Below are 12,144 nucleotides of genomic sequence, written 5' to 3'. Positions count from 1 at the left end.
CTTTCCCTTCCTCCTCTCCCCAGTCTGAAATCATCACACATTTCTCCCTGACTAATCACTTTCTTCTAGCACAGTCAGTATTCCACACAATATATCTGTGCAATTCAACTCTGAAACACTGTTTCTTTATTGATACTTACATATTAAGATTGCAGCTGAAGGTAAGTTTACAGTTTGATTTTAAAAACACAATTTTTGTTACAGTGAGGTAAATCAAAAATTATTATAACTGAGGCACTATAATGACAATTGTTAGTCTAATTTTGATAAGTAGCAACTAATTTCACAAGGAATCTTCATTTAAGAACCTAGATTTTTACCTTGGATATTGTTCCAAACTAATAAAGATGTCAAAATTAAGATCTCGCTAAGATACGCATTTTACTGTTCATTTGAAATCACCCCCCCCCTCCCAAAAACCCCCAAATAAACCAAAAGGATATGAATTCAAACTCCTTTACCTCTGCAATCACAATTTTTATCCAGGCTGGCATTAGTCTGTTACTCAAGTCTTCAGCTTTCCCATGACCACAAGCTGACAATCCATGTACTACTGTGCCTAGAGCTAAAGCAAAACTGTGGGTCTGCAAGGTGAGAAAGGCACATTAAAAAAAACAGATCTTCCAAAAGATTCTGTATTATTTTTAACATTTATTATTGAAGCATTACTTAAATATTTCTTATTTATCAATAATACAAAATAATGTCTTTGTCTAAAATACTGGACACTTTCTTACTTCTAGTATTTTCTCATGTCAAGTGACAGAAGATTTTCTGAGATTAAAGACTGATCTTTGGCACATAGATTGCTCTGGAGCCTTTATTTTAGAAGATACTCTGATACAAAGGTAAAAAACTGTGACAAAGGTTTTTTTTACTTCCCATTTCCCAGATAAACATTCTAACCAGTTGATTAGTGTAATCAGAGGCTTTGATTCAAATGGTTGCCTTTTTTTTCTGGCAAACATTTAACAAAAAAGAACATGCATTGAAATACGGAGATTATTTTTGGCATTTTTAGAGGGTAACCCTAGTACACTAGGGATGAAACAGACACCTGGAGGAAGTTGTGACTGTGATGCACTAGCTGAGGCCTAAGGGAAAGCAAAAATTCAGAAGAGAACAGCAGATGTATTTTCCTACCAAGAATCTAAAGAAACATGTCACGAAAGAGAAAAACTGGCAGGACGCAGGGACTACAGACATGAAGAACTCAGAAGTACCAATTTCCCTTTTAAATGCAATAAAACATACAAAATCTGTTTTTATTTCACTGTCTGGTAATTGCTATACACCTGTAGAAAATGCATCAATGGATCAGGTGGTACCCTTGGTAATTGTGTGGTATGCACAATATGGTCAATGTTAGATAATGCTGAAAGTAGATCAGTATAATTTTCTTGAAGTTACAGTCTAGGTAAAGCAGTGTCCAATATTAAACAGACAAGAGGAAAACAGAACTGAAACCAAGTCCAAACACTGAATTATGACCTGCTGATTATTTTCCACTAAGGTCCGTAGCTTGTTCATGGCCTCCTCAGCCTCAGCTGCTTCTGTGATTCCAACACTGAAAGCAGAGACACAGGAACAGGCTACAGAATAGGCAAGTACCTGAAAAAAAAAATTATTTAGTTCTGTTAACCAGTGTCTGATCAACTTCACAGTAGCAAGTGCACATGGAACAACGTGTGAGCATGATAAAAAAGCTGTGACATTTTCCATTTATACTCTCAGATGTTTACTCCCTCTCTGGAAGATTCTTCGTTGATGCTAACGTTAAACAAATACAACTAAAGCTTGGAAGTTCTTCTGGTTTTACTTATGTCGAACTCTAGATCTCCTGCACAAATGTATCTATTCTTCTCAACACAAGTATCTGATAGCTATTTATGTGAGCATACACAGCATACTGTGATCCTGCCAGGGTTGCCAGCAGGTCCAGAAGGCCAGAAGAGGAACATGACACTAGACTCATTACCCTTGCAGAAGGATTCTCAAGTGGCACTACTTTTCTATATTTCAGCCTTAGATGTGGAGAACAAGGAAATGAAATCTGAGCTTTCAATATGGCATCTGTGCCACCCGTTTAACCCCCTTTGTACCAAAAATAAGCAACAGGACACCACATGACTGTAAGTAAAGCAGAGAGCACCTATGTACTGTGCAGGACTGACAACAACTTTGGCAAGTAATGCTCAGGTTGCATCTCTTGCTGCAGCAGGCCACAGGTACCTTTCAAGTACAGGATTATACCCCAGCCATTTATAGCTCTGAAAGAGCCTCTTGTGCATCTCATAAATATAGTAGTATATATCCTAGGGTGCTGGCCAAATTTAACTCATATAATTATCTTTAAAATTCCTTACAGGGATTTTAATTGAAAAGGGTGGGATTTGCTTCTCATCCCAAACCATCTGATGTTAAACAGCTGCTGCCTTTCCTCTCAGAAGCTGCTGTATTAAATCCAGTTTAACCCAGTAAAGCACTTTGCGATCTCTGGGGAAAGATAAATTATTTCATAGCTTTAAGTCACTTTAATGCATGAACCATAAACTGCAAAAGCCTAATCCCCAACACGTATGTACTGCCAAAAAAACCCCCAAACTCCATAAAATGAGACCTTTAATAAAAAGCTTTCAGAGCAGTACCAAGAGGGGAAAGAGAATAATACTACCAATCTCTGCTAACTCCCTTAGAAAAAACAGAGGATTATGCAACTCAGCTGTTCAGCTGCTGCAGGCTTACATACAATAGGTACAGGATTGCTTGTTTTCTGCAAAAGCCATACTTATTCTGATTCTTCTTTTCTGTTGTAAACTCCACCAATTTCATCAGTTTTCCTTCTCAAGTTTTACCTCAATAAAGTTATAGACCTAGTGCATGGACCACGCCAAAACTTACAGGACATATCTTGGCAAAATAATTTGAAACGCATGTTTATACTTAGCAGAGCTCAGTTTAAGTCTTCTAAACATAGTAATAAAAGGAACAGTAAAAGGGGTCATGGCAGCATTCACAAGTGCAAGATTCACATGAACTGGTGACAGCAGCTTTCAAAGAAGGACACAGCACATTGAAGGAGAAAGTAACAGTATTAAGGTTCTCTCTGAGAGTAACTTGCTGTCTGCTTTCTAGTAGGTCAGATAAGCAGTAAGCAACTGTGTATAAGAGAGACCCATATCCACAGTTACTCAGGACCCAACTTGCAACAATTTAATTTGAGGTTAAGGAATTAAAGAACTTTAAATAATGATATCTTTTAACTTTTCAGGTATTTTCTTAACGTTTGTGTGGCATCAGAGGTTATTCTGTTACTATTGTTTTGTTCAGTAGATATAAACCCATATATTGTGAAAGAAATAATAGAAACCAAGCATTCCAGTACTGCAGATACAAAGCTTCAGTTAAAAGTCTATAGTTACTAAAGGGAGGCAACAAAGTAAAGGAAGATTTAAAATTTGTGATAAAATAGGCCATACCTCCTGAACACTTCTGCTTTGGTCCTCACTGCTGTCCAGGTATTTGCAGAGTTTTCGCAATGAAGTGGAAACATGCACTCGCGATTCTGTTTGGCTATTGTGACTCATATGTGAAAGAACGAGTCCTACTCCCAAAATACATCCCGTGCTTAAAGAGAAGACAAAAGAAAAAGGATTAACTATGCTTTGGCTGCTCTGAACTTTTTTTTCACTTCAACATGGGCTGCTGAGTAAAAAGCCTTCTTGGCCGTGCCTGATAACTAGCCCTGTAGATAATTATTGTACTTATCACAGTCAATTTTACAAATAGTTTTTATTTCACAGATAGGTAATGATTTTCAGGACACATGGGATGAAAGAAGAGCAGAAGAAGAAAATGTGCATTTAAAATAATAAACCCTACCCCCATTATTCCTTCTGCCCCTCAAGAACCAATAGGCCCATCAACAAGCACATCAGCTGCTATGAAGGAATTACGGATCCAAACTTCTACATCTGATTTTTACTGATATCCTAAACTCTGATACCCCAGTTAAACATACTAATAGCAGGCCTGTTGGCTGTATTAGGGTCTGTTTCTCTCAGACTCCTGTAAGAGGTGTTTCAGTTTGCAAAAATAATGAAATTACTGATTGCACCAGAGAGTGGCTAAGATGGCTGTACAGATTAAGGTATTTACCCGCATTTCAGAACATGAGTGTCGGGTATACATTCTAACCCATATGTACTAAAATACACATACTCAACTTTGGACCAGCTTCAACAGAGCAGACCTATCCAGCACAACTAACAGCTTGATGCTGAGAATACTTAAAATTGCAACAAGAAGAAAATAGCTTCAAAGTACATGATTTAATAGGGCAGCTGGCAAGAACAGCTTCACAGTCTCTGCCTCTTTTTCAGATTTGACCAGAATTTCCATTCTGGACCAGAGAATTCTTACTAAATTCAGCACCTGTGCTCCCATAACAAGTTTCAGTTTCCACAGGCCATCAGTCATATTACTTAAAAGTTTTGTCAGAAAATTCCCAAACAGTTCTGGCTGCTATCATGAGACACTAAAAGCATAGTACACACTTGTCTGAGGGTGATCTCTCACTGACACACACACAGTACCTTAAAGCAGCAGCTCTTATCTGAAGATTTTTTCCCCCTCACACATCTCCCTGAGCATGTCAATGACAGAAACTGCAAGTATCGAGCAGTCAAATTAACGGCCTAGGATCTTTGGCATTCTTCTAAGTTTCTGCTACCCAACTTAAAAATGGGAAGAGTTACTGCTTTTATTCAACTAAGTAAAAAAGAAACTTCTGAGAATAACTTCAGTTGCATTTACAAGTTAATGTTCTTCAGCAACTGGCAATGAAGATGATGAGAATGGCTGGAAGACTCAGAGTGGTGTCTTGGCAGTGATGTCTTCTTTTTCCAGCAAAGAAAGTCAAACAAACCTTTGGAATCAACATTTTTAAGCAACTGGCATATCTGAATTCATGAACAGCCAACAAAATAAGGACATAGCTTACACACAAGTTCCCTGCACACTATCACTTCTTGTCAAAAATATACAGAAAGAAAACAAAGTTCCTAATGAGAGCTACAATTTTTTATGTTGTTGACACTTAGCAAAGACCCAAAACATAAGAGGGGACTGAAGCAAAACTTCACCCTCTCTGCTTCCCGCTTCTGTAATTAGCAATTGTTTTCGCTTGGCCACCTACTTTGTGATGTCTATAAAATTAACATTTAAAGTGCACTTCATCCACGTGATATCTCAGATTTCGCAGCATGTTTTAGGTGGTTTACTGCCCGTGCACCAGACATACTGCACTGCTGTCATGACTCTTGTTTGAATCTACTGTCATGCAACTCAATAATGTAACTTGGAAGTATACAGGGCAGTACAGTCCACTGCCTCACAGAATGAAGGACTTAAGGAACAATAATGGAACAAGATACAAATTTGTATTTTAGGATGAAGGAAAGCAGACATTTTCCTGATAATCTTGAGGTCAGTGGAGTTTGACAGGTTTCTATAAGAAAAATATAAAAGTTTGACAACCTTTTTGATGGAAAATGCCTTTAAGTCAAATGAAACAGCTACTGACCTTGCAAAAAAACTCCATAAAAAGCAAGTCAGTTTAATGCTCTACACAGCAATTTAAAGAACGGCTACTGTGTATTTCAAGGTTCATAGTAATTTGCTCTTTACCACATCTTTACTCAACCTGTATCAGCATTTATCACTTGCTCAGTATTCCTCCAATATTGATCCTTACAGATGCAAGATAGTTCTGCCATGCAACAACTTTATACAAAAACCCCTGTAATTGCAAAGGTTTTGGCGAATTCATCCTCAACATGGGAAATGTAACTCTACTGCCCCTTTGTATTCTCAAAAACTTTTAACATGCAAACCTTTGAAAAGGTCAGAGTTAACCCAATCTTCAACACGTTTTTATATGCAGGCAGGAAGGGGGAGGAAGTAAAACGTTCCAATACAGGGACCATATGTACTGCCACATCTGTTACCTCACCGAGAACTGGAAACCTCCCTTGGATTTCTTAATTATTATTTATTATTTTTTTCACAGTACACTGAGGTTGATCTGACAAAAATCTTTTGAATATCATCTACATGAATAACTGGAAAAGTTAACAGCCATGAATATACATGTTTGCTGAACCTGTGTTCTATGTAAGTTAGGCTTGGGAGAAAAAATGACCAGCTATATAGCTTCTGTAATCAATAAATCTGACAAAACCTAGTGGCATAAAGAACTGTCTTAATCACCTGTCATGCACATTTTCCATACACGTGTATACTGAAAAGTGGTGTAGCAGTATAAAAACATACTTATTTCAGTTTTTGTCTAACGTAAGGGCAGATTTCAGGTTTACAGTTCTCTTGATAACGTCTGAGTGCACTCCATTTAAAATTAGGAGTAACTGCAAAGCTGCTAAGGCTCTGCAATCTATGAAACTGTTTCGGCTAAAAACTGAAGAAGCATCATATTAGCCGCTTAACAATCTGAAATGTTCTTCCCCTTTAAAAGATTATGAGTTTCACCTTTACCCCCCTGCCATGTGGTTATGACAGATAAGATAGTATTGATTTAAGAGCTTTATTCTCACAGTGACCTTTTCTGAGAGGAAACTAGGTTTAGGGTATTTTATGCAACTTAGACAAACACAGAGGTTTTTCTAGAACGTAGCCAGACTCTCACCAAGCTAAAGCACTGGCTCAGGGAAAGATTCTTACTGCTTATTGGAAAAAAAAAAAATCTGTCTTCATTCCTCTTAACTCTCCCCTCCAATTCTAAAAAGAGAATTATCCTACTTAAAAGAAGAAAATTATATCTAAAGCCCACATATGCACCAAGGCTAACGCGACCAGTGAAGCGTGGTGTGTGAGCTCCAGTTCACGTAGCACACGCATTGAGGAACCACTTTCTCATCTGGACGCTTGAGGTAGAAAAACAAAACAAAACTTCAGCAAAAGCCTCTCTTTCCCGATAATGTCCCTCAGAGAGCACGTTTCCTAAAACAGCCGTGAGCAGTGGGGCCCAGCAGGCGCTGGGTTCCGCCAGGGAGCAGTGGCTATGGACCCGGACACGGCTCCTGCCGGCGTTCCCAAAAAAGGGAGCTCTGTACTGCACCACATACCTACTCTCAAAACACTTGCAGCCTGTTTTAACGGAGAAAGAGAGTGGCCAGTCCAGTAGGGTCGGACACGTCCCACGGCTGGACGCTGCCTGTCACACCAGGCGAAAAGGCTGCAAAGGCCCTTGCTTTGGAATAGTAGTTTTAAAGTGGATCAGTGCCAAACTTGGACAAGTCAGCAACACCTACAGCTTTACATTATTTTGCTCGCACTAGACACCAACCTACCGTTGACCTTTAAAATATGTAGCCTTTATACCCAGCATAAAAAACTACTCACTCTTCAGTCTTCCCTCTCCTGCTTGCCCTTGTTTCACATTCTTCCAGCAACCTCCTTGCTGCCAGAGCAACCTAGTTTGGCTTTTCTGTGAGGCATTTATCCACAGCTAACAGGTCACGTAAATGAGCAGCAACAGGTGTGACAAGGTGACAGACCTGACACAGCCCCCTGTGCAACCCCGGAGGCAACCCAAATCCCCGCTAAACTTGCACAGGTTGGCAGCCCAATGGTGTGCAGCTGTGACACCCCCACAGTTCTTCAAAAGGTCCACTGGAGAAGGAGAGGGCAAAGGCAAACAGGAATTGCTGCTGTGTTTCCTTTGAACAGTGAAGAGATGGGCAGAATAATGTTCAAACTCAAACAAAATCCGACACACCTGCACCGAGGCACTCAAGATACTGCAGTTCCTTCCCTGATTTAAAAGGGAAATGACTACTGTGGAAGATACATACTACTGTTTTGTTAGCTGTTTAATGGCAACTGACGTGTTTTATTGTTCAATTATTCCAGGTTTGCCAATGCTAGTAATTGTGCAATACCTTTCAATAATTTCTTGCCCTGCTGGTGGGCTCCTCATCTTTTTGGAACACCTGAGGCATAACTTCAGTTGGTTAAATGAAATACATTTGCTTTACTCAGTATTCAACATGACATCCAGAGCTGTTAAATTAACAGCCCGGCTCTACCAGATAAATAAGCCTCCTGAGACAGCTGCTCCCTGAGCTTACGCTGTATTGCACGCACACACACCTTCCAGTAACAGGCTCCAACGCAGAAGCAGCTAGACTTCATTGAACACCTTGGCAACCACCCAAGAACACCAAGGAAGGGCATTCAAAACTATCTTCATTAATGAGCATGTGCAGGTAAGATGAACAACTCTGCTCCTAGAATTGCTGGTGTCTTCCGCCTACCTGTGAGCAAGACTATGTGGTTCTCTGTACATTCCCACGGTTTTTACTTGGGGCTTACCAGGGATTAGAAATGGAGGTCATCGCTTCTTTTCACTTTGCACTGGGCGTTGTATGGAAAAAAAGCCTGTGTGTGTATGTTAGATACAGAGGCATATACTTATATATGTTCATATATGAAGTATTACATGTATATTTATGGACACACTCACTCAGAGGAGATAGTAGACAGAGGAATAAACCACGAGGAACATCCTGAAATTCAACAAGTACCAACTCATAGTCTGGCAGCAGGCAACAGACAGGCTGGGACCAGAGGGGCTGGGCATCAGCTTCTGGGGACAGCCCTGGGCGTTGGTGGGCAGCAAGCTAGGCTGGGACCAGCCACGCACCCAGGCAGCGATGATGGCCAGCAGTGCATGGACAGCAAGAGTCGGACACAGACATGAGAGCCGGGGGAAGGATCAGCCCTCTGCTCCGTGGTCACCAACACTCCTGGAATAGTGCTCTGAACTGCAAAAAGACACTGACAAAACTGGAAGAAGTTTATGGGAGGCTGCCAAGTCACCAATGCTGGAGCCCTTGCCTTGAGAGCTGAGGCTGTGGGACCCCAGTTGGTTCATCTGTGAGAACGGATGGCTTTGGGGGCACCCAACAGCATGTGTGGCACCGACAAGAAGGGACTGAGGAGATGTGGCTGGGATCTTGCATGGTGGGAGCCTGATAAGGGACCGCCCCAAAATGGAGCCAGGGCCCAGAGACATTGTGCTGACCCCAGTCTTGGGAGTTTCAAATCCTCACTGGTAAGCCTTGGGCAATGTAGTCCAAGTCTGTGACAGAGTATGTTTTGGGGAAGGACATGGACCTCCAAAGGTTCTTGCCAGTCTGCACAAGTTGGTGATTCTACGGAAGTACTCAGAACAGGCTATCTCCTTACCCTACACCTATACTCTTTTATGTTGAATTAAGGAATAAAAGAGCTCAAAATAAAACAAAATATCATCAGTAATGAAGGAAACTCACTTGTACTCCAGACTAGTGTCAAAGCAGCAGTCTTCCAGTGCATCCAGGGACTTCATTAGAACTAAGTTCATCTGTTGACCAGGTACATCACTACAAAACCAAAACAGAAAGAAAAAAAAAAAATCCAACACACAGCTCTGCTCTTTAAATCACATGATATTAAAGCTCCTGTAAAGACTGCACATGCCAGTAAATAGAGTTCTTTTCTTGATGTAACAGGTTCTCCTACTAGTCTGTAAGCACCATGACTGGTCATTGTATCACATTTGTATATACATACTCATAAACAAATAATAAAAACACACTCGGTCCTTAACTGGCAACCATTATTATCACAACACTCTGAAAGAAAGCAAACACTCAGGATTCGTAAAACATGCTTGACAGTAGGATACTGATAGAACATGATCTCAGCTAGACCTGTAACTATTCATAAACTGAAAATTTGCGACATTTTAAGATATTAGCTCCGTAAGTCTCTCTCTCCATCTCCTTTGCCTAACTTATTGATAAAAAAGGAAGCATTTACATCTTACTCCAAAGGTGTCATAAGAACTACCTTTTTACAAAACACATACACAGTTTTCTTAATGAACAGGATATCTTTCATGCAAACTAACTCTACGATTTGATATTAGCTATAGCTACATCCCTACAAATTTTGCTGTTCTTGCATGTCAATGGCTGGAAGAATGTGTGAGATTAAGATTTGACACTACACAGGGGAGTGGCAGAGTAAAAACTGGTATCCATAAGGAATTTTTAGATAAATTATTTCAATACCCATTGCCAAATTAAAAAACCCCTAAACCCCAAATAAAGATTCATATACTCCAAAATACCAAGCTGATCTAACATCATTCTCTTTAAGAGACTTTTAACACTTGTGTGTAGCTCAGCTGTCACCATTGTCTAATCATCCAGAGACAGTCCATCCCCAAATATTGTGGCTGAGTCAGAGACAGCAATGCATCAAGACACCAAAGCATGAATGTTAGAACAGAGCAATGGTGCACAGTGTTTTAACAAAGACAGGTGCATTGGAAACTTTAGCTTCACTGATCAAGTTAACAACTGACAGTCAAATCTGTTCAATACATGTGCTTGTGCACCAATCAAACATTTATTATGGGTATATAGGCAGACAGAATCCCCAATAGTTAAGATAGAGGAGTCCAAAGCTAAGCCTACTTAATTTCTCTGGAATCCTTGCAAATCTGCAACTGAGGTATATACTACCAACTTCAGCACATCTCTTAGCTGCCAACATAGCTGTAACAGCATTCCTCAAAGACAGCCCATCACACTACTTCTGTTGTAGCTCCATCCCCATACCAGTAACTCACGTGATGTAAATGGACACTATCCAGTGTCCAGAGCACCACTTAGAAAGGAACTGATGAGAACTGTGAATTACTTTAAGTCTCATAGGGCAGAGAGTCCCCCTTAAAAGCATATGTGTGGCTCTTCTAGCGAACTGATTTGCCCATGTACCTTAAGATATTATGAAAATTAATCATTCATCCTGAAAGACTAGCAAAATATCCAGGATAGTATTGGAGGGGTAGGTGGTAAAGACTGATCATTAAAAAAACCAACCTTTTAAGAAATGTTGTGAAGCCCCTCAAGAATCATTTGCCTATGACCTGTAAATACTTTAATTCCTCAGAACTTAAGGCCACATGCAGGAAAAAGGCATTTATTTGCAGACCTACATTATATATGCTAATCCTTACCTGACTTTTTCTTCATACAAACGTGAGATAAACATCCCCAAACCAAGGCCCATGTGGATTTGAACAGCTTGAGACTCATCAGCATTTGGTTTCCCAGGCAACCTATCAGTCAGCATATTCAGGACCTCCTCAATCTTCTCCTTGCATGATACAATGAAAACTGGCACCAGGAGAGACAGAGCAGTGGCCGCACAGGAACGAGCTATAATACTAGCAGTATTTTCACCTGAATAGGATTTCTAGAAAAACATAAAAAAGATTTTTTTTTCTTTTCCTCTTGGGGGAGCGAAATAAAATTCCTTTCCAGGTAGTAAAACTCATCACTTAAGGAATTTAAAATAAACACCTATACAGAAAACAGAAGCACAGAAGTATTGCAATCTGGTATTGAATAGTATTGCATGTAGTTGTCTATGGTAACTTTTCCATTTGCCTTACCTGGTAAGGAGCTTAAAACTAGGGTAATTCCAAACATAATTTCTAAGTGTAAATAAGATTATTAAGTATGAAACTGTAAATAAGGGACAAAACAGGATACAACTAGAATTTAACAGCTAGTCTGCACAGAAATATAATGGTCTATTTTAGTTTTCACCTTCCTTGTTAAAATATCCAGCAGTGTGATCAGAAGTGCAAACAGAAATCAGCCATGATGTGAATATACTTCTGTAATTATAACACACCAAGAATTTAGTGAGTTGGAAAAAGCACTACCTTTAAAGGATCACACCTAGGATGACAAACATCATGAGATCTTGCAAGATAACCAGTAGAAATGCTTTCTAGAAGAAAGATCCCTTTCAAAGTTTTTCAGTTCCTTCCAGTTTTGAAAGGTAAAATACATATAGCTACCTCTACTTGTAAAGCAATGGACTGATTGTAAGTAATAGCCTAAAGTATATTTATCAACTTCCACATGCAACTCTGAAAATAAATCCCATCAGGATGCAAGGCAGTCTGCAAGACAGTGATTTCTACAGTGTGCCTCAGAATTTCACAAGCATGAGATTTTTTTTTTAAATATATTTTTTCAAACAGAGTGGATTTTAGAAATG

The 12,144-nt window shown here is 39.6% G+C and overlaps 1 protein-coding gene across 2 annotated transcripts in view; it reads right to left on the bottom strand.

The window, feature by feature from the left end:
- FOCAD (focadhesin) overlaps positions 1-12,144 on the bottom strand; it is a 109,449-nt gene that overhangs the window by 16,575 nt on the left and 80,730 nt on the right. For both annotated transcript variants that reach the window (XM_065657889.1, XM_065657891.1), the window contains 5 exons: positions 11,090-11,328; positions 9,354-9,443; positions 3,480-3,627; positions 1,492-1,611; positions 462-584 (listed from right to left, as the gene is read on the bottom strand). In XM_065657889.1, the coding sequence (XP_065513961.1) occupies positions 462-584; positions 1,492-1,611; positions 3,480-3,627; positions 9,354-9,443; positions 11,090-11,328 (720 nt within the window). The remainder of the gene's footprint in view (positions 1-461; positions 585-1,491; positions 1,612-3,479; positions 3,628-9,353; positions 9,444-11,089; positions 11,329-12,144) is intronic.

This window comes from Caloenas nicobarica, chromosome Z (assembly GCF_036013445.1).
Source record: "Caloenas nicobarica isolate bCalNic1 chromosome Z, bCalNic1.hap1, whole genome shotgun sequence".
Classification (NCBI taxonomy): Eukaryota; Metazoa; Chordata; class Aves; order Columbiformes; family Columbidae; genus Caloenas; species Caloenas nicobarica.
This window is presented reverse-complemented; position numbering and strand designations above follow the sequence as displayed.